The sequence below is a fragment of the Orbilia oligospora genome (genome assembly GCF_000225545.1).
Source record: "Orbilia oligospora ATCC 24927 unplaced genomic scaffold scaffold00076, whole genome shotgun sequence".
NCBI lineage: Eukaryota > Fungi > Ascomycota > Orbiliomycetes > Orbiliales > Orbiliaceae > Orbilia > Orbilia oligospora.
Window position 1 is genome coordinate 870,738 of NW_011645633.1, and position 22,593 is coordinate 893,330.

The following is a 22,593-nucleotide window of genomic DNA, read 5'->3' on the forward strand; positions in this document are numbered from 1 at the left end:
TTTTCCCACTCGTTATCACCATCATCAACAACATCATCAATATCATCATCACCATCGTAATATCACCTACGAGTGCCTGTAAGTCGGTACTTGGTCTGGAAGTCGGACTTTTGCGAAACAACCTGCAGGTAACAAACACCAAACACCAAATCTCAGATTGCCTTGCCTGGCCGGGGCGGCAGTCTTGTCCCGTCGCATCTCTTGCAAACCCTTGCAGTCCCATACAGCTAGCAGCTGCCTTTGGGTTCCACCAAACGCAAACATCCTTCCATCCCACCCCCACACACAGGGCAAGAAACGAAACTTGGCCTCTTCTTCAATTTCCACCTCATTTGCTTGTTATTACCCAAGTACCTTCTGATCATTACCCTTTTCCATCTTCTTCCTCTTCAACATTTTCATTTTGTTTTCTCATTTTCTTTATTTTCCCTTTTTTTCTACAAATTTTTTGCTCAGTGTGTGTTATTGAAGAGAAATCGCGGATCTTTGCTGATTCTTTATTAGAATCATTTGGGAGGGACAGAGTGTAGAGTGTGTCTAGGGAAAACCGATGGAAGCAGCTTATGCACTTACCGTCGGCCAGGTCGTCGACAAATTCAAGGTCTCGCTGCATGATGGCTTGACCGACGAACAGGTCGCCGAGTCGCTGGCAAAGCATGGGAAGAATGGTATTGCCTCTCTTTTCCTTTTTGCTATTACAAATGATATCTGCCAGAGACAGAATCACTAACGGAGAAAAAAATTGTTGGAATACTACAGCTATCCCGGAAGAACCACCTACGCCGCTATGGGAGCTCGTTCTAGAGCAATTCAAGGACCAGTTGGTTATTATCTTGTTGGCTTCTGCTGCTATATCTTTCTTCCTTGCTATTGTTGAAGGTGGAAACGATTGGTATGCTTTTGTTGATCCAGCTGTCGTACGTACCTACGTCTCGTATCTTAGCTATCTCTGCTAGAGCTCCACTGGAACTCGTTTTAACCTGGGTTCATCTATATTTAGATTCTTACGATCCTTATCCTCAATGCCATCGTCGGTGTCACCCAAGAAAGCAGTGCCGAAAAGGCCATTGCCGCCTTAAACGAATACTCCGCCAATGAAGCTAAAGTCGTCCGTAACGGCCGAATCGCCAAAATCAAGGCCGAAGACCTTGTTCCGGGAGATCTCGTCGATGTAGCCGTTGGAGACCGTATCCCCGCTGACTGCCGTCTGATCTCGATAAATAGCAACTCTTTCCGTGTCGACCAGGCCATCCTGACTGGAGAAAGTGAAAGTGTGGCGAAGGATCTGGAGGCTGTGGCTGATTCTAGGGCTGTGAAGCAGGATCAGATTAACATGTTGTTTTCGGGAACTACAGTCACCGTTGGGCATGCTCGTGCTATTGTGGTTTTGACCGGTCAGGCTACTGCTATTGGTGATATTCATAGCAGCATCGTGGATCAGATTTCGGAGCCAACTCCGTTGAAGCAGAAGCTCAATGACTTTGGTGATCAATTGGCAAAGGTTATTATGGTTATCTGTATCTTGGTTTGGGTCATCAATATCCGACATTTCAACGATTCGTCGCATGATGGTTGGTTGAAGGGAGCTATCTACTACCTCAAGGTATGTGTCAAGCTTATGGAATTTAGCTAGAGGGGTTTGATGAAGCTAACTAGTCGAATAGATTGCCGTTTCTCTTGGTGTCGCTGCTATTCCTGAGGGTCTGGCAGCTGTTATTACAACCTGCCTTGCTCTTGGAACTCGCAAGATGGCCAAGAAGAACGCACTTGTCCGAAGCCTGCCATCTGTTGAAACTCTTGGAAGCTGCAGTGTTATTTGCTCTGACAAGACCGGTACTCTAACAACGAACCAGATGAGCGTTTCCCGCGCCGTTTACTTCTCAGACTCGGATAGCAAGGTTACTGAAATCGCCATCCAAGGTACAACTTTCTCACCTGATGGAAATGTGACTTCTGAAGATGGAAAGACCCTCGAGTCCCCAGCTGCATTCTCCGTTGTCGTCCGCCGTATGGCAGAAATCTCTGCACTCTGCAATGACGCTGAAATCTCCTATGATGCCAAGTCAAATACCTTCGCCAACGTCGGAGAACCCACTGAAGCCGCCTTGAAAGTCCTTGTTGAAAAGCTAGGTACTCCTGATCCCGGGTATAATCAACAACGGGCAAAGCACAGCATCCAGGAACGTCTCAACGAAGCAAACAGGTACTACGAAAATCAATTCAATCGTCTCGCGACCTATGAATTTGCGAGAGACAGGAAGAGTATGTCGGTTTTGGTTGAATCTCAGGGACAACAAAGACTCTTTGTTAAAGGTGCTCCGGAATCGATCTTGGAAAGATGTACTTCCGTTATTCGCGGTCAGGATGGGAAGAAGGTTGCGATGACGCCGGCACATGCTCAATTGGTCAATGAAAAGGTTTCGGCATACGCCAAGCAAGGACTCAGGGTTATCGCTTTCGCTTTTGTGGACGGAATTGGCTCCCACCCATTGCTTCGCAAGGCACAGACATCACAGGACTACCTTCAATTGGAACAGAATATGACATTTGTCGGCGCCGTTGCCATGTTGGACCCCCCAAGGCCAGAAGTTGCGGATTCGATCAAGAAGTGCAGGGAAGCTGGCATTCGTGTCGTCGTCATCACCGGTGATAACAAACAAACTGCGGAAACCATTTGCAAGCAAATCGGTGTTTTTGGCTTCGATGAGGACCTTACTGGAAAGAGCTATACTGGCCGTGAATTCGACAACTTGAGTCCCAGTGAACAACTGGAAGCTGCAAACCGTGCTTGTCTTTTCTCCCGAACCGAACCCGCACATAAGAGCCGACTTGTTGATCTTCTACAGAGCAGCGGTGAGGTTGTTGCTATGACTGGTGACGGTGTCAATGATGCCCCTGCTTTGAAGAAATCGGATATTGGTGTTGCCATGGGTAGCGGTACCGATGTTGCCAAATTGGCTGCTGATATGGTTCTTGCGGATGACAACTTTGCAACTATTCAATTGGCCGTTGAGGAAGGTCGTTCGATCTACAACAATACCCAGCAATTCATCCGGTACCTCATTTCCTCAAATATCGGCGAGGTTGTTTCGATCTTCTTGACTGTTCTCTTGGGCATGCCTGAGGCTTTGATTCCTGTTCAATTGTTGTGGGTCAACCTTGTCACCGATGGACTACCGGCTACCGCACTTTCCTTCAACCCACCAGACCACGATATCATGAAACGCCAGCCTAGGAAGCGTGATGAACCGCTTGTTACCGGATGGTTGTTCTTCAGGTATATGGTTGTTGGAACCTATGTTGGTGCCGCGACAGTGTTCGGGTATGCTTGGTGGTTTATGTATAACAGCGAGGGACCACAGATTTCGTTCTATGAGTTGGTAAGTTCCATAGCTTTGCTTGTCGTGGTTATGGTGGGATCATTGACTAATCATTCTTGATATAGACAAATTACCATAAGTGCTCGACTTTGTTCCCAGAGCTTGGATGTGAGATGTTTGCAAATGATATGTCAAAGGCTGCATCTACGATTTCGCTCTCGATGTACGTAACCACCCCAACAACCTATTGTTCGCTGCTTATGATGAATACTAATATTTCCTGTGACACAGCCTCGTCGTTATTGAAATGTTCAACGCCATGAACGCATTGAGCTCCAGCGAGTCGCTTCTTACCTTGCCACTATGGAAAAACCTCAACCTTATCGCAGCTATCGCGCTGTCGATGGCGCTCCACTTCATGATCCTTTACGTCCCTGTCTTCCAAACTATGTTCTCGATCACACCATTGACAGTACATGAATGGAAGGCTGTGGTGGCTATTTCGTTACCCGTCATGTGAGTTTTTCCTCCCACTTTATTTTGGGATAATTCTTTCACAGTCCGCGATTGGGCTTAGTTACACGTTTGCTAATTACTGTTGTGATTTGCTAGATTCATTGATGAGATTTTGAAGTTTGTGGAGAGACAGGTATACGACCAGAAGGCTATCGTCAAGTCGAAGAAGGAGTAAATCTAGAGTCGACATGGATGTTTTCCTTTCTTACTGTCCATTCCCTTTCATTCGGGATTTACCATAGACTTCTAAAATTATTATGGGACTTTTTATTTCTTTTAGATATGGAACAAAAAAAGAAGGACAAGGGAATAGATAATGGGAATAGAAACGGTCATCAAGATCCTATAGGCGAGAACTACAAAGAAAAAAAAAGAGAAAAGTTTCTTGCTTATCCGATTTGATTTCCACTGGAGTTCTTTATTGAAGGATTGATACTTTTTTTTTGGTTTTATTTATTGGACGTGGTGCTTAGAATTTGTGTATATAGTATCTTATCGGTGCGGGCCCGGAGCTTAGATGCTTAGATTAGTGGGTTAAGATTCTTGTTTATACTTGTCTATCTATCTACCTTTGGTGGATAGACGGTGGATTGACTATCTTCCTTTCTCCTTTCGAGTCTACGTAGTTAATTACTGTCGGCTACGCGATGCTGCTGATTGAGTATTGAATCGATACAACGGAAACACCGGTGAATCGAATGTGTAATCAATGCGCCGACGTTGAGTCTTCTGCGTGTCCTTCCCGCCATGGCCACCGGCTAGTTTCAGGCTCAGCCTAGTATCACAGTGACAGGTCTGTTTTAACCCGATATTGCATTAGTACCGGGCTGTCAACATGTTTCAATACAGTTGACTGCCTATGTCTCGATATTGAGCGGCAAGCTTAAGCTTTCAAGGCTGCCGGATCTGACCTTAATGCGCTGCTGCTAGTACAAGTCTTAAGATCTTACAGTTCCTGCTGTACCAAACAGTTGCCCACGTTTCTTCACGAGACGAAGGAGAACCCGGAATGAGCATAGAAGGAGATTTTTTTGACAGCTTGTGTTTCTGGACAAGCGCGTTTCACAGTGGAATCTCGACAAGCATACCGTGGGTTCGTGGTTCGTGCGTGGGATATCAATTGACAGCTGGGGCTTTTTACATACCTTCTATCGAAGGAAGAAATTTTCTTCTGGAATATGCTTCTTTCCCTAATGCGTCAATGCATTCGCGGTAGCTAGTTGCATCATGATGTTGATGAGATGTTGGACTGGTTCTCTTCGCCCCCCCCCTGTCAATCTTGCCCCTGGCACGATGGGAGGACGGGATCCTAGTCCACGTTCCTGACCTCTGCATTGTTTTTCCCTTTCGTCACGAAAAGAAAAGAAAGATTTGTGGAAGATTTAGACGAAATGAAGCTTGGGAAGCTTACCTTCCTTGCAGCGCATGTTCAACGAGCTGCTGCTGGCTTTTGATATGTATTTTTTTTTCACACGAGAGCGCTCGTGCATACATAGTACTAGCACATAGTACATACATACACGCGGGAGGTTGGGTGGGCCCGTACGAAAGCCCAGTTCGCTATTCCGCTTTGCGAAGATCTTTCTCGGTTGGCGTTTTTATGACAAGAAGCTTGCTTTTGGCTTGGAAGTCTGCATATGTTTGCATGCTTTTTCGAAGTTCATGAAAGGGGGTATGGAATATCTGACGGATCTGGTTTCTTTTTTTCCTGTTCTTTCTGATTTTAAGATATCATTGTTTAAATTTGGAGAGATGATCGAATGTGCTAAACTGCGAAGAGGCAGGAGAGAAAGATCACCTGGGGGGGCTAATTGAACAGGTACAGACAGCAGCATCATCATGATCATCATCGGTATCATTGCATCGACTGCAGCTGCGAAAAGAGAGGGACCAGGGCATCGTAGTAAAAGTAAGCAAGACATGCCCATGTTGTGATTGGGCTAACAACCTAACTTACAGGCCTGGTTGGCCATGGTTGGATGGTTTGTTGGGGGGATGTGAGAGCGCTCCAGTGCATGAGAAGAGGTTGGTTAGCTTTAGCTGTTCCGGTCCACCTCCCTATTCCCAGGCGAAAACCTTAACGAAGCGATCGGATTTTTTTCAGTTCCTTTCTGGACAATAAGACGAACTCGAACGATGAGAAGGAAAGAAAAAAATAAAATAAAATAAAAATTCGCCGTCGCAGTCGCCGGTTTTTAATTTTTAATTTTTTTGGTTTTATGATTTTATCTTTTTTACAAATTCTTCCCCTTACTCATCATCGCAATTACTCTTGTCTGTCGACAGACTACTACTACTACTATCGCTCACTCACTTATCTGGACACTTGCGCAGACTCTAAATTATAATCTCACGACTTCACTCACTCTCCTAATTACTTTAATTGTTCTTTACTATCTTCTTTCCTTTTTCCTCCCGCCTCGTGTCGCAGCTTCCTTCTCGTTTACCTTGTACGACCATTACGCCAGAATCATACGAAAACAATCAAGTACATATTGGCTGTACTGTCTAATACCTAATACCTAATACTAATAAAACACCGTACACTCCATCGGAATCTCTGAGACGGTGTGATTGATACACGACATAAAACGACGATTCGCCCGACGATAATATTATTCCGCATCTAGTAATTACGCTATTATATTACTTTCACTTACACGTTTTCCTTCAGACCGTTTTGCCATATTCGGTCGCTCTAAGCTTGTTTTTTTCGCGGCTGATATCATTTTGTACACTTGTTTTTTTGCGCACCGCCGCATCCAAAGGGGACCCAGAAATAGCAAGCTTGAGACCGAATCGCTGGCACAGAAAAGAAGTCTACCTGGCTTTTACGAGAGCTAGAGCTAGAAGTCTAGGCATAGCCTTGTAGCTTTCGTTCGCTACCTACGTATACGTGCGTACCATAGTACTAACTGCCTTGCGAATCCATCGCGCGGTTCAAACTGGGCTTGGAAATTTATATATATCTCGTCCTTAGCTTAGCTTTGGAGAGCGAAAGAGACTAGCCAAGCAGCCTTGCGGGCTTTTTTCACCTGGTATACTCGACATTCGTCCTCTTTTTACTCCTTCGCTGCGGTATATCCTCTGCTTTTTTTAAAAAAGAATTCTGGTTGATTAGTCGGATTTCCTTTTGTTAATCGACATTCTTGAATGCTTTTTCTTTTTATTTTATTCTTTTAATATTTAATACTTAATCGATTCGAATTCCTCGAGCCCCGGAAACCTTTTCGAATTATTATCCATCATCCTCATCATTATTATATTACACATCAGCTCTTAATTCGTCACTTTCATATCAGCCTCATCCTCTTCCAGCAGCTGCAACCTAATCCTAATCCGTATCCTTTTCTTCCTCAATTCCACGATATCGATATCTCAACCTCAAAAAAGTTGCTCTTTCGAACTCAAATCCGACTACTACTCTAATAGCTTCAATCGAACCCGGCGATCTTAGACCTTAACATACAAAATAAGTTTCAACTTTCACAGCCGGTTTCGCAAGGTCTTTCCAGAAAACCCGCAGAATTCCCAGAAAAACTGTGCAGCATCCCGAGACGTTGTTGAAACGAAGCAGCTAAAAGCTTTCGTACAGCCACGCCTTACATTTTTTTCACAGCAGAGAAAAAAAGGATCTCAGGCTCGTCCGAATTCGTAATAACCATATAACGACCGCAACGGAAAACGTTCAAGGAAACCAGCGCAAATAAATTACTTTTATATCCTTTTAATATTTCGACGACTGCGACTACTTTTACTACACCATTAAGGGAATATATCTCGCTCCTACCACGGACAAGCTTTAACCCTTTTTTTGCTCTTGCGACCATCTTGCATCTGCCACGGACAAATAAGTCGACAACGATCTGTCCATTTCTGATCTTTTCATCTCATCTTTTGTCACCAAACATTTCGCACGTAGACCTCGTGTGGTTTTTACCTCGCTATAATTCTTAATTTCGTTTTCGACGCTCGAGATTCATAAAAACTCCAACCCTTTTTTTTTTCGACTTACAAATTTTAATATAATCACAATGTCGTCGCCATTGGCTCCCCGAGTTTTCTTCCTTTGCTGGCTCGTCGCTTTGTTTTTCACTGTTTCGATACAGGCTCAGCTCACAGCTGGAACTGCCGTCGGCACAGCTACATACGCAGCTCCAACAAATGGGTATGTTTAAATGGTTCAATCTGATTGGAAGATGATGACGCTAACATGAAGCCACTTTCCAACAGAACTCCAACAGCTACTTTGACGCCTCCGACTCCCACCAACACTGAGTCTAGCAGCAGCGCACACAATCAGTTCTCGTCATCGCTAGCGCTATTCGGCGCTCTGATAGCAGTAAGTGTTTCAACCCCTCTCGTGATATGCACAGTCTGTCCCTATCTTTTAAGGCTACAATGTTTCGTTTGCGGACATGCATTGTCTTTATGCGGGGCTCCTCTTTCTCTCTTTTTTTAGAGGTGTTTTATGTTTTGTTGTGATCTACGTTATTAGAGCTTTCTTAGTCATGCTTGGGATCATCTTGAGAGCATGGCAGGAATATTTTAATACGTCAATCACAAAAACCAAAAACAAAAAATATCTCCGCATGCTGCTTATCGTCGTTTGTTTTCGATTACCCAATCCCGTATTCCTGTTTCTACCTTGTCTACAAGGATCTATGCCGTAGACTTGCAGGTTACAAGGGGGTTTCGACAGGGCGATCAAGCATCTACATTAGCGTGGTGGCTCTGTGTCGATAGACAAGACAAATATATACCCCCCGCTTCATACCAAGAACTCTTTCCAGGTTTGGACGAGAAGGCTAACAAACTGTGTTTTTTCTTCTATTTTTATAGGCGGCGTTGTTTAGCCTGTAAAGAAAGTCACGCTGGAGCGATAGGGAGCCTAGTCGGTTTGTCGTCAGCTTGGCTGCGTCTACAAGGGACGACCGAGTGGTACGACGACTTTTTCTTGGCTTCTCCCGCTGCGCTGTTTAGACGTTTCTCTTTTGGGCTATAATCTCTCTCTCTCTTCTTTTTTTTTTTTACTTTCCTTCGAAATGCCATGCGGGTATGACTGCAGAGGCTTTTTGAACCGGAGTTTTGTGAACTTTGATCCGAATCCGAATCCGATGTGCGAGATTTTTAATCTTTTTTATTTTTAATCTTGGATTACCACGGTTCCGAGATATTTCTTTCCTGAGGCGGTTTTTTTTTAAAAAAAAAACTCCTTCCCTTTACCTTCGTAGGTCTGGGGAGCCGAGTTAAAGACTCGGATGACATTATGGGATATACCTCATGGAGACCCAGACCTCTTTGTATGATTTTCTATTGATTGAAGGAAAGAATTAAGTTGGGAATTTTGTTTGGTTATGTTTTTTTTTGTTGGAATGTTTTTATTACCTATACCCCCTTCGCACCCGCAAGTTCTCTTTATAGTGGAACACTTGTTAATGCCCTTTTATTGTAATGACCCATCTTATATATAGATATATTCTAGACTATCATTTATGAAGATATGACGATTGGTTTTTTTTTTCTCTCTCTTCATTCTGTTTTTGAGGTTGTAGTTTCGTTTCATTATTCGAGGTTGAGAATGGGGGCTTCTCTACAATGGTTTCGTGGGGTACAATAGATTTGGGGGTTACATAATTGTATTTCGTGTGTAAATTGAGAATCTCCAGGCTCCTGCCGTTTTTTAAAGAAGAAGAAGAGGATTGAAAGAGTTGATATCATATTGATTATCTTATCTTGATCAGATGCTAGATGGAGGAAATATCATATACGACCAACACAAATGAATGATGTGTTGAAAATGTGGTATTTTATAAGGACCCCTTGACGGGTTTCTGGTGTACGTTACAGAAGGCTGGGTGAGTAAGTACTTAAGTAAGTGGTAGTCAGGACTTGAGACCTGCATGATGACTCGGTGAACGGAGTACATATATGGGATTGGCTGGCTAGTAGCTAGTTTTGATTTCCGAAGTTTGTCGGGGAGAGTCATTCAATTGATAATTTTGACTCTTTGCATTGAGTTGCCGAAAGTGGATTTCGACTTTTTGGCGGGAGCTAGTGCTATGGCTGCGCTGCTAGCTTAGCTTAGCTATACCTGTTAACTGGGTCCTCGAGGCTGAATGGTATTCTGTGTTAACTACTAAGTAATTAGGCACTGGAGTTGGGCTATATATGAAGTGGACTTCATCCGCGTCTGTCTTTATTTCTCGTGACTTCGTTTCTCTATCATTATACCATTACGCGTATTTCCAGCTTTTCGCTTTAGCTTTTCTGAATAGTTGCCAATATATTAGTTGATAACTATCAGTGTTCTCATACAGTTATCACACATATTAGTGTATACCTAGGTACATACCCTTATACAATTCCATATCAATGCCACCCCGTTCGAGGAGACGTGCACGCATACCATCGTCATCACCATCATCACCATCACCATCACCATCACCACCATCACCATCACCACCATCACCATCACCATCATCACCATCACCATCACCACCACCACGGCCAATCGACTACCCCCACCCTTTAGAAGCCTCTCCAGCTCGAGCCCTCAGCTGCCACGACCAATGTCTTCGACAATTCTCCGCCGCGATCCGTAATAAACCAAACTGGACGACCAAAGTTACAAACCGTAAATTGATGGTTAAATGGATTCGCGAGGCGGCGTTACAAGATAGCCAAGAATTTAGTGAAGAGAGCTATCTTGTCCCCATTTGGGATACCGATAGTATTAAATTTGTGACCGAGGAGTTGGTGGATGGGTATAAAGCTTATGTGGAGTATTTGAGGGAGCAAGGGATTTGTATAGAACCGGATTTGGATTGTGTGTGGAGGGCGGATGGATTGGTTGAGGAGGAGGTTAGGGAACAGTTGATTGATGGTAAGTACTTATCTATATAATAACCTGATTATACTTTTTTTCTTTATATATATGTTTCCTTATAAGGCTAATTGGAGATGCTTTTGTAAAGCTGTGGCGACACTTGAGAATGTTCCCAATAAGAAAAAGGATTGGCATCCGGGTTCTGGAGGCCTGGTTTTGGATCTCGTACATCCTTCGCTGTGGCCGATTGTATATGGGAAGACGATAAGTAGTACGGATGGGAAACCCATACAGTGTCCAAAAGAAGCGACTGTTCCCGGTGAAAATTCGTACTCAGACGACGAAGATGATTATTACGACGACGACGAGGAGGATGACGATGACGACGATGGTGCCAAAGCACGCCGAAGAGAAGAAAAACTTCTCGAAGCCCAAAAATTAAACGGCTGGTCCACCAAATTCTGCTGGTTACCATCACTATTCCAAGTCTCCCCGGATGGAAAATCCACAAAGATAAAATCCTACATAAACAACCTATCAACCCCTCAACAAAAGGAACTGTTTTATCCAATCCTTGAAAAGATATTTACGAAATTCGTACCGATGTTTAATCACGTTCTTGCCGATTTGGCTAGCGAGAGGGATCGCATTTATCGTACTTGGGATCCCAGTGAGTTTTGTTGGGAAGGGAGGGATTGTCATATTGTTCCTATTCCATTGTCTGCTTTTAAGAGGAATTGGGAAAAGTTTTTGGGACAGTATGAGAGAGGGGAGAAGTTTTCGCGGGGATTTGCGGATCACTTTCGTCGGAAGCAGGGTTATGAATGGGGGCCGGAGCGAGGAGAGGTAGATAGTGATTGGGATGACAGGAGCGAGGAAGAGGATGATGAGGATGATGAGGATGATGATGAGGAGGAGGAGAAAGAAGAGGATGACAGTTTAGACCTAGGTATTGGGGGTAGTATACGGAAACGAAACCATCGTAATAAAAAAGGGAAGGATAGTTCTTCATACGACGGATACAAAAAAGTCGAGCTCTGGGATATCGGAAGGGTTCAAATGTCCAGCAAGTGGTCACCACCACGGATCACAAGCCAGATCAAACTAGAAGGGAAAGCCGCAAAAGTCATCGTCAAATTGGCAAATATCGTCCTTACACCAAACAATCCAGAGTATAACGGAGGAAGTTGGCATATTGAGGCCATGAAGGTAATATAATTACTACCATGATGATATATCTATCTTTGAAATATACTGGATACTAATACAAACATGAGGGAGAATAGAACGAACGGATTTTAGCCACGGGGATATACTACTACGCACAAGAAAACATTACAGATTCCACCCTTTCTTTCCGCCGCACGGCCAGAGTCGACCAAGATTCCCAGTGGAGTGACTCTTACTGGTCTCGACTCCACGCTATGGGTAACACCTACGGAGTCCAAGAACTCGGAGAAATCCAGACAAAAGTACGGTTTACTTTATCCCCATACCTTAAGCCCTCCTAGCAAACTACATATACCCTAACTATCCCTTACTACGTACTACAGGAAAACCGGGCAATAGTCTTCCCAAACGTATACCAACACCGCGTATCCCCATTCACCCTAATCGACCCCAAAAAACCAGGATATCGCAAAATCTTAGCATTCTTCCTTTGCGATCCAGGTCATGACGTGCCAACTACCGAAACAGTCATGCCTCAACAACCAGAACAACGTATTGATCTTGAAAAATCTCTTCGTGAAGGTCCGTTGGGTGGACTTCCCGAAGAAATCTTCCAAGGGATTGTGGGGGAATTACCGCCCTTGATTACGTTGGATGAGGCACGTGGGTATAGATCGGAGTTGATGGAGGAGCGGTCTAGCTTTACGGGACATAGTTCGAAGGTGCAAGGGAGATATTATAATCTGTAAGTTTTCTTCTTCTTCTTCTTTACTTTTCACTTGAACAGTGTGCTAACTTAATTGCCGGGTTTATAGGTGTGAACACTAAGTTTCAATTTATTTTTAGCTTGTTCGTACTCATGATATCTATATATCCATGTTGATTATTTCTCAAGATCTCTCTTATAATATGACCAAGATGTTGAAATATATGAAATTAACGTGGATTGAATTCTAAGCTCATTATCATAAAAACTTAAAATAATATGGACAAAAACAATTGCTTTTCTATAGTAAACATGGAAGGGCACATCCCATAATCGTACCCATCGATCCAGTAGGTTCAAGAACCTCACTAATTTAGATAATTACAACATATTATAAAAAAAAAAGGTAAAAAGACTTCTCGACATCCCAATCCAAGAACGCCATTCGAAACCACCCTTAACATAACAAAACCACAAAGACAAAAAAAAGAGCTTACCTCGAAGGAAGGAAGGAAAGTTATACACAGTCTCGTAACCATATACATAAGTACTTATGTATCTAAACCCCCAACCCTCTAACCGCCAACCAAAGTACAATCGGCACAACCACATTATCATTTCCTCCCGTAATAACCGCCTCTACCAAACTCCCCAACCCGGCTGCCGCAAGCGCTTTCACCGTAAAAACTCCAATGGTCTTTATACCAACAACTTGAGTCAATACCTTCAACCCACCCCTCGTAATCCCACCTCTTCCTTCTTGAAAATTTCCAGCAATAAGCCAGACTTTCCCAACCAATAGACCGATGTAAACTGCAAATGTAAATGCTAATGATCCTTCTATACTCTTCCCACCGCTCCACCCCCATTTGTGCTTTCCAAACCGTCTTCCAATTAACGATGCAGCCGCGTCACCCATACCGACACAGATAACACCGGCTATCATTGCCAATTCTCTCTTGGGCGCTCGCCAGTATACCCCGAATGGAGCCTCCATTCCCTCCTGGATATCGACTTTTGAACCTGTTAAGCTCAACCACACCGGAATAGCACACCCAATCAACAAAAACACATGAGAAACAACAATCGGGCCCCTCAAGTCTCGTCCGTCAACATATGGCGCTAAGAAAATTGATAAAGGTTTAGAAATCGGCGGTATGAGTGTTGCTCGGAGAATATCCACCAGTAAAAAGATGCCCAAAGTAACGAGTAGTGCTGTCCCTACGAACGGCGGGTCTAGGTATATAGTCGGTAAGAACATCGCAACGACAAGGCCGTGGAATACTTTTCGTCTTGTATCAACCTCGACAGCTCTTCCTCTAGCCACCTCTGCAAGTCCAAGCCAACCCGGCCCTTGAATTTCGAATCCTAATTTTTCCATCGGTACTCGTACACCTTTCCCTAATGTCACGACGACACAAATACCGATCGTGACAAGTATCGACCAATATCCAGCAAGCCCAAGTCTATAATTCGGACCCCATTTTCCTTCTTCTCCATCAGGAACATCGAGCCCTTTGTATCCTGTCCAGCCCATATCTTCGACAAATGTATGGTAAAACGGTAATCCCGAAAACAAGTATCCAGCCGCCCAAGGAAACGGGTCTATACCACCAAAAGCATTGTATGTAAGGTAAGGTCTCTCAGCAAACATAATAACTCCAGCCAGAATGACATAAACCGGAATAGCATATAAGAACTTGAGGGTTGGAATATTCTGTGGTAGTTCGTCGGGCAAAAACTTAGGAAGCCGTTTCCGTATATCCGCCGCTTTCGCCTTTGATATACCGCCCTTGGTGATAACCGTGGTATCTGAATCGCTAGACGTATGGCCGGCCATGAAGCCATCGATGTTGATCTTTTCACGTCGAGCTTTCCGGCGACGGGCCCATGGTCTGGCGCGGGCGAAGACGATCGAGCGTTCTAAATCTATTTCTTTCTGCATGAATGTTTTGCAACCGATTATTAGGGCGCCACCGGTCATCCAGAGGATCGTTTTTAGTGTGACCATTTGAGCGGAAACACTGTCAAGGAGTTGGATGAGTGCTGTGGCGAGTAAACGGGTTTCTGTAGTTGTTAGACTAGGAATTAAGAGGTCTACGCCCAGTGAGACGAGGTTTGAGTGTAGGATTGGGGTATAGAGGAGATGCTCAGCCGAGGCAGGGTGGACTTTGGAGGAGGAAAGAAGAGGTGTGAGGGTGAATAGGTACTTGAGATTTGGGTCATTAGCGATAAAGCGGGGGTAGACGTCTGGAGGAAGAGATGCGAGAGAGCAGAGGAGGATGGAGAGCATGTAAAGGGAGGTGTAAGGTGTTAGGGATAATGCAATGGCTGCCGGGAAGACTAGAGGGTAGAGGAGAGGTGAAGGGTCGAGTGATGATGGGAGAATAACGGTAAAAGGTTTGCGAAGGTTGGAGATAGCGGGGTGGGAGCCGATGACGGCGAGATAGGTGAATAAGAAGGTTGTGAGTTCTATTTGTATCGTTAGCATCGTAACCTAATTGTCGAATATTATGACACCAGGGAAATGACCATACCTCTTTTCCATGTCCGAAGCTCTTTCCTAACTTCTGGTTGATTGCACACCATAAGCACAAGTACAACCATCAATGAAACCTCCAATCCTCTCCTAACGAATACAATCTTCTTCCGCCCACCCAAGCTCCCTGTCCTCGAACCTTTAAGGGCAGCTTCACCGATATCCTTCCCCTCCACATCTGTTTTATCTGAATCATCCTGCTTCGGCGAAGGTTGTTCATCCTCGTCTATCTCCCATTGTCCCGTTTTCCGTCTTTTAGGTGGTGGAGCGGGTAATGTCCTTCTTTTACTAAAGTATTGCACACTACCAGGCTTATGATGTGCTGCATCCTTTTCGTCATCCGCTTCAGTCCCAGATTCCGACGACGATAACGATAATGAAGACGAAGAAGGAGTATACGGGTCAGGTAGCGGAGAGGTAGTGTTTAGGTTGGTTTGCGCATGTTGGAGCGGGATGGATGATGTAGCTGGGACGGCGAGGTTGTTAGCGACATCAGCCCTACCAGGCTTGGTATCGTTGGCAGCCGCGCCGTCTACATAGACATCTGGAGGAGAATGTGCAGATATCGAATGTCTATGGTACGGGTGAGGAGATCGGGAGCGGAGGATGGGGAGGGCATCGGGATCATTCTTGGTCGTATCGGACATTCGAACAACGGTGAAGTCTGAGGAGAGAAGTGGTGGTGGTGGTTGTGGAGGTCAGCTGGTGTCAGGAGGGAAATCCGACAGGAAGTGTTGGGATGTTGTCGTTGTTGTCGACGGATTCGGCTGAAAGTGCAAAGTGTCCTTGGCGGGCTTTTAAGTATTCGATTCTTGATTCTTGGATACGAAATATATCTATGGTACCGACATCGACTTAATTATAATACACACATACCATACACCATAGATATACTTCCAACGGACGATATTTTGGAAAAAGGAGGTATAAGAATAGCTTCGGCTTTTGCAGGCCAATTTCAATTTCAATCTTTACGGGACTGCTGGATTTTCCAGGCATACAAACTGCACGCCACGATGCCGCGTTATTTAGCATCGAACTAAAAGCCAGCTAAGCCCTGCCGGGTACCGATGCTACGGTGGGAGCTGCCGCTTTCACATGCTCGAGACTGCATGCAAACGATCATTAATTGACACCTGGTCGTCTTCAAATTTTTTTCTAACAAGCATGGACTTACGTCAATGTCATTGTACAAGACTCACAAAAGGAAATTAATTTCCTGTTAGATCTATCCGGCCATCTTGTTCACGAAAATCGATACGTGCATCTTCCAAGTTTTATTAAGGCACGAATGGTCTGTTGATATCGTTGTCGACAAATCCCGACTTCAAACTCTCATTGCAAGTGAACTTCTTACAGCAAACGTGGTATTTCGTGCACCAACGCAACCTCGAACAAACCCGACCCTGCTACTCTAGAATAGCACTAACACCAAAGGGGTTTACCTTGTCGTGAGACGGCATACGATATGTCTAGGTACATATCTACTATACGGCCGTTGGGAAATCGATCCCAAAGTTACCATTGATCAAATGGGGGGCTAGATTGGGTTAGATGCCCCAATTCCTCAAATCCTAAACTGACACAGGCCGTACCTGATTCAAGATTTCGCGGCATCAGTTAGAATCTGAGCGTTAAATCAGTAATACAGTGCTGCTAGTTAGGTTATGCACCCTTATATGATCTAGGCCTAGGTCTATGGTTGGCGCGCTCGTATATATATACAGTTACACCAGATGTCAGTAGGGTACAGCTCTAGATGTCCATGTATTAGATTTCTGTTTTATACCACCTTCGAAAATGTATGAAAATACTAGCTAGCTTGTTGAACCCATGGACACGTATCTTTGGGAGTCGGAATATGTACACCCCCCCATAGAAAGGTATATGGGCTTTAGCGTCGAAAATTATGACGAGGGCCAAGTGTTCAATTGCATATGCGCATGGGGCCTAAAGTAAAACAGGTTTCGTCGGTTCCTAGGATCCTTCTAACAATCGTATACTTAAACAAAAACCCATAGCTACAGTTGGAAGAGAATCAGAATTGGTCTTTCAGATCGCTTTCTCCATTTTGTCTAGCTTCTATGATCTATCTACTCTAGGTGAGGCTCTAATCCCAGATCTAAAGGATCTAACAGGACGCAGCATTCCCATATACACAAGTAACAGCAAAAGAAGAACTATATAGACAGATTTCTCCCCTCTTTATGGATATATTACCCCCACCGTACCCCCCTAAGCTCTATACCGAATATATGTTTACTCGACGACCTTGAAAACCCATTTCTCCTCCTGCTTGAATGGAACACCTAACTCAAACAGCTTAACGACAACATCCGAAAAGTCCTTGAAGAAGGCATCCTGGTCCTTAGCGTACTTATCGACCCACTTCTTAAACTCCCTATCCTTGACAAGTGCCATATCCGTCGGCAACATCATCAAAGCCTTGGTCTTATCCTCATACTGTGCCGGACCGTTCCACTTCTTCCAGTTCCACTTCTCGCCCACCAGAAGCTTGTAGTAATCGTTCGTAAGCATTGTTGGGGAGAAAGTCCACGGACCATCGAAACCGGATCGATCGGTATGACATCGACCGAGGGCATGAGCACCGGAAAGGGCGACGATTTCCTGGTCGTTGAAGCCCATTCGGCCGAAAATGGCACGAAGGTGCTTATGTTCCTTTGTAGCGTCGGGTAACCGTCCGTCTGGGGTGCAGGCGCTGATATCTCTATCAGAACGTCCAGGACGCCATGGGATGACTGGACCGCCCATCTGCTGGAGAGCACAGACACCGGAGAGAATCCATAAGTCAGAATAGGAAACCCATGGGAACTTCTCCTTGACTGGCTCGAGGAAGTCGCGAGCGGCTTTGAGACCGGCGTTGGCGCCGTGGTCGGATTCTGGCTGGAATCGCATGGTGGCACCGTTGCTACCGCCGGTCTTGGTTTCTACGTCATATGTGCCAGAGGCGTGCCAGGCGAGGCGGACGAGGACCTTAACGATTCAATTAGCACATATTCCAAAAAAAAGAGGAAAATATAGATATTATAAAAAGGGGAGAAGGAGAAAAAACACGTACAGGTCCATAGCTGCCATCATCGTACTCGTCGAACTCGACAAGTCGCTTCGCAACCTCGTTGTAGATCTTAACATAGTCCTCCTGAGTTGGCACAAACTCCTTTGCGGGAATACCAGCTGCACTGATAAGACTATCGAGCTGACCGGTAGAATAAAGATAATAACCACCACCACCAGCAATGGCAGCAACGGCAGCGAATATTATTCCTCCGGAGCCACCAGACTTTGGAGCAGCTTCAGAGGAGTAGTAGCGTCGGCCATTACCGCGTCCTTGCTTTGGTATTCTAACGAGGCCGAATGCCGAAGGTCGAACAACTGGTCTAGGAGCGACGTGGGAAGCACGAGCAGCAGCTCTGAGGAGCAATCTTGCGGCTTGATTTGTGGCCATTGTGAATGTGGGATTGTATACGTAGAATGTGGCGAGGTGGTTTTTGTATTCCCTCTATCGGTATAAATAGATATCCGAGATGCGAGGCAGATAAGGAGTCTCTCTTCTGTCAATTTGAGGGTGTCTACAAAGCTTCGACTTCAAAACTCAAACCAAATAAAAACCGGTATAAGAGGTATAGTGAAATAAAATAAAAATAAACAAAAATAAAGTAAAAATTCTTTGCTCGCAATCAGAAAATCAAATAAATGAAAGAGGGATTATGCAAACAGGGGAAAGCAAGATTTATATATGAACAAGCAAGAAGGCCTTCACCCGAAGGGCAGGTGGCTCGGGAATATTCCAGAGTCTGAATAGTATGGAGAAAGCTAAGTAGCTCTGTTTGGGCTTGGTGGCGCTGGGGACCCTGCTAGTTCAGGCCGGGGAATCGAGATAGGCAGGGGCCGATGCTCAGAAACAGCGAACCAGAACCGTGCAATTGATAATTGTCCGCTGGTCGAGACTGCGAGATTACATAAGATGAGCACAAGTAGAGTTGAATTATTCGTGAAGTTTTTTTTAAATTTAAATTTAAATTTCACAAGTCATTGCAGAGTTGAGATCCGTGGCACCGCAGCCGAAATAATCTAAATTGTTATCCTCGGTCTAGTTATCGAATTTAAATTTGACGATGCCGATGCAGAGCAGATATCTGGCCAAAAGGGCCCTGTTGTTACCCGTTCGTACCCTGCCTCCGCTCCGACAATACCTGTACATTATGTATGTTATGTACGAGAATCAATGCACGATTGATTGCTAAAAATGCTATTTCTTATATCGGCTGTTACATAAAGCTGACAGGTTCATGTTCCAAAGACCCTGAACTTAGGTAACTTGCTGGGACTGTTCCCGCCCCCTTCGCTCCATGATCCAACTTGTCTCGGAAAGCACCAAGTCCACGAGTCATGACTTCGGCACTAACTGCTGCCACATATCTTCTTCCATCGGAACTCTCCATCGCGCGGTTATCCTCGTATCTACATTCCAGAAAGTATTAATCTTATCCCGTCTTTTCCCTTTTAAAAAAATCTTATTTTTATTTTTTTAGTATTTTTATTTGTTCGTCGGGAAAAGTTACCCTCGAAGTCGGTCGAAATATTAACCCATGATATCCATAATTTTCTTCCCTCCCTGGAACGTTCCTGATAATTTATATATACGCTTCTTCCTCCTTTTTCTCCTGAGATTCATCCCATATGCCATTAACAGCTGTACAGCACATGGGAAACCCCGTGCTGAATCATTCGCCGGAATGCTAGCGGGTGAATCCCCGCACTGTAATCGGGTTAGTCTGGCACTGCAGGCTCAGATAAGGCTAATGTTTCTTTACGTTTCTAAGCAAGCGAAACAAATCGATGGTATCATAAACCCCTTCCATAAGCTCACCTCGAGCTCATGATATCACACTATAATCATACATTTTACATTACATACATCGATTATGCTACTATATCCACAGGTACTAAGATATCCTCTTAGCTTAGCCGTCGCATCCGCTATATACCTCGTCTCGTCTACCACCTGTCTGGTCCCCTTATAAACCCGCAAAAGCAAAGCCGTGATTAGCATCCGATCAAGGGGGAAAAGGAGACAAAGAAAAAAAAACACGCTCAAAAGTACTCCATGATATATTAATTATTGACCGACCCTTCAAACTCAGAACGGGGGAAAAAGGATAAATTATAAGGATGTAGGATGTAGGTATAGATGAAAAAGATAAGATGGGAAATATGCATGTGGCAGAAATGAAGATATCATCCAATGATCCTGCCGCCCTCGTTCTTGTATATTATCCGGCGAATGTGATCGCGCCATCCTTGCCATGCTCGCTCGTTCAGTCCTGATGTAATCGATCGCGGTCAGTGTCTACAACACAACGCGGAAAGCTTCTAAAATGCAACAGATTGATGTTGTACTCACCATATACGACAGCGTCTACTAGACCCTGGATAACAATACCTATACATAAGTATCGATCAAATTCGGATTTAGTATATAGTGCCTTGGTACATATGAAGGTGGGGTATAGGTAGTACTTACAGCTCTTATCCACAATTGTAATCCATAACGGTGCTCTCGACCCTGTTGTGCCCTGGTATATCCGTATCGCTGTTGGACAAGCCCATATTATTGCATATGCCACCGGGTACACCATCATCTTCTTCGCAATCTATAAGAATACTCCTCATGTTAGCCTTGCCATCTGCATCTTATATGACTCACAAAGGTAGGTAAGGTATACTGACCCTCTTCAACTGCGCCGCATTCAACGGCTGTCTCATCCCCAACGACAAACTCCGACTGCTATTCACATTCACAGTCCTCGCCCTCGAGCCCTCTTCCCTAGCACTACAACTTGATATAGCTTCTCTACTATCTCCTGCTCCACTCGTCGTCACCATTGTCACAAAAGTCGGTGCAGTCGACCCTTTCCGTCCAAAACTGACACTAACATCTCGGGATACCAATACCCCGCTCCCTTGTCTTTCTCTATCTTTTTTCCCCACTGACATGAGTATTACACTGGTATCGGCCATATCATCACCTGGATCTGGAGAAACGCCCTCGATATCCCATTTTCGGGCTTTGCGGACTATCATATAAAGACGGATGTAGATTAATGCGATAGCGATGACGATTAGCCATCGTGGGATGAAGTTTATGAGGAGACGCATGAGGTCACTGGTAAGCCAGCACCAGCCGCCTGTAAATCCAAATAATATAGGTTGTTAGTACCTTTCTTGAATAGTATAGAGTTATATTACTTCTCGGGGAAGGGCTTGAAGTTTTCATACCGATATACCCGTATCCTAAAACCCCATGACAGATAGCGGCGATAATAATGGATAGCACCCATGGTCCTACCCATGGAATCCACACGTGTGTCTGGATAAACTGTGACTGGGTCTTAAAGTTTCCAAGGATAATGTATGTTGCTATGGCCTGTGTATCACAAAGTTAGTCTATCTCTCCTTTCGTAACCTCTACTGCAACTGGAGCTAATCAAGCGGGAAACTCACGATAACCAAGATCCACCAATCCGCTTTATTTCAGCGAAGCAGTTAGTATCCTCATTGAGCATCTTGAAATAAGCTTATAACTTGTGAATACATACTCTGCACCACAAAAACCTGCGTCAAAAACCCATTCACCGAACACGCAGTCCTACTCTCCTCCAACGCCAAATCCCCACCCGCAACATTCCACCCCGCCGAAAACATAAAATTCAGCGACATAAGCAGATCCGATATCGCCAAACCCAGGATCAACTGGTGGCGGTATGACCGAAGTTCTTTAATACACTACGGCACAATTTTAGTGAAAATCAACATACTGAACATACACAGATATACAAATATCTGCCTCCAAAATAAAACTGGAATCTTAACTTACAGCATAACTCAGCACAACCCAAGCAGACCCCACCGAACTCAACAATGCAACCGAAAACAGCGCGCGGTTAAGCATCATATCACCCCAAGCAGTCGCAGGCGCTGCTAACGCGCCTCCCCGGCGGTCGAGCAAGTACGGTAATTGCGTCATCTCAGGCTATATGTCATCGGCAGCCCTCTGTTCTATACTATAATAGGTCCCAAGTCTGGGCAATAGGATCTACAGTCGAAATAGAAGATCCTATGGAAATGTGAATTTCTGTGAGGTAAGTATTTGGTAATGGAAATGCTGGATTTGGTATGAACTTACGCACGTGTGTGACGGGGTGGACGGGGTGGATATGTAGGTACCCGTTGTAGCACTTGAGCGGATAGGTAGCTAGCTAGTGTGGGTGTGTAAAGTGAAGGCCAGAGCTTTTGGGTGCACTATACCTGTAGGAGAAGACTGTACATAGCTGTTTCGAATGGAAGGAAAGTAGAAAAAATTGAGGTTCTTTTTACGTAAATATTCTCCTTTAAACTTTCCTTATATATAAGGAACTTGGAAACGGTTTAACTGGACAGCTAGCTTCATTAAACCCAATTTTCTTTTTCTTTTTCTTCTGACTTGGAAATG

The 22,593-nt window shown here is 44.5% G+C and overlaps 6 protein-coding genes across 6 annotated transcripts; 3 read left to right on the forward strand and 3 right to left on the reverse strand.

Annotated features, from left to right (window-relative positions):
• Positions 1–550: 550 nt before the first annotated feature.
• AOL_s00076g244 (uncharacterized protein) lies at positions 551–4,011 on the forward strand (the record flags this gene model as incomplete). Its single annotated transcript, XM_011122797.1, has 7 exons — positions 551–668; positions 760–917; positions 1,001–1,603; positions 1,665–3,380; positions 3,446–3,543; positions 3,612–3,836; positions 3,933–4,011. The coding sequence occupies 7 exons, from the start codon at positions 551–553 to the stop codon at positions 4,009–4,011; spliced, it is 2,997 nt and encodes a 998-aa protein (XP_011121099.1).
• Positions 4,012–7,870: 3,859 nt separating this feature from the next.
• Positions 7,871–8,230, forward strand: AOL_s00076g245 (uncharacterized protein; the record flags this gene model as incomplete). The annotated part of the gene is made up of 3 exons (XM_011122798.1): positions 7,871–8,004; positions 8,070–8,178; positions 8,213–8,230. 3 exons carry the CDS (start codon positions 7,871–7,873, stop codon positions 8,228–8,230), a joined length of 261 nt encoding a protein of 86 aa, XP_011121100.1.
• A 1,981-nt stretch (positions 8,231–10,211) lies between these two features.
• On the forward strand, positions 10,212–12,663 carry AOL_s00076g246 (uncharacterized protein; the record flags this gene model as incomplete). Its single annotated transcript, XM_011122799.1, has 5 exons — positions 10,212–10,722; positions 10,814–11,874; positions 11,952–12,137; positions 12,219–12,580; positions 12,651–12,663. 5 exons carry the CDS (start codon positions 10,212–10,214, stop codon positions 12,661–12,663), a joined length of 2,133 nt encoding a protein of 710 aa, XP_011121101.1.
• Positions 12,664–13,100: 437 nt separating this feature from the next.
• On the reverse strand, positions 13,101–15,727 carry AOL_s00076g247 (uncharacterized protein; the record flags this gene model as incomplete). The annotated part of the gene is made up of 2 exons (XM_011122800.1): positions 13,101–15,013; positions 15,079–15,727. The coding sequence occupies 2 exons, from the start codon at positions 15,725–15,727 to the stop codon at positions 13,101–13,103; spliced, it is 2,562 nt and encodes an 853-aa protein (XP_011121102.1).
• Positions 15,728–17,339: 1,612 nt separating this feature from the next.
• Positions 17,340–18,546, reverse strand: AOL_s00076g248 (uncharacterized protein; the record flags this gene model as incomplete). The annotated part of the gene is made up of 2 exons (XM_011122801.1): positions 17,340–18,074; positions 18,160–18,546. 2 exons carry the CDS (start codon positions 18,544–18,546, stop codon positions 17,340–17,342), a joined length of 1,122 nt encoding a protein of 373 aa, XP_011121103.1.
• A 1,793-nt stretch (positions 18,547–20,339) lies between these two features.
• AOL_s00076g249 (uncharacterized protein) lies at positions 20,340–22,128 on the reverse strand (the record flags this gene model as incomplete). Its single annotated transcript, XM_011122802.1, has 8 exons — positions 20,340–20,425; positions 20,506–20,544; positions 20,626–20,755; positions 20,832–21,289; positions 21,381–21,528; positions 21,606–21,628; positions 21,701–21,887; positions 21,979–22,128. The coding sequence occupies 8 exons, from the start codon at positions 22,126–22,128 to the stop codon at positions 20,340–20,342; spliced, it is 1,221 nt and encodes a 406-aa protein (XP_011121104.1).
• Between the last annotated feature and the right edge of the window lie 465 nt (positions 22,129–22,593).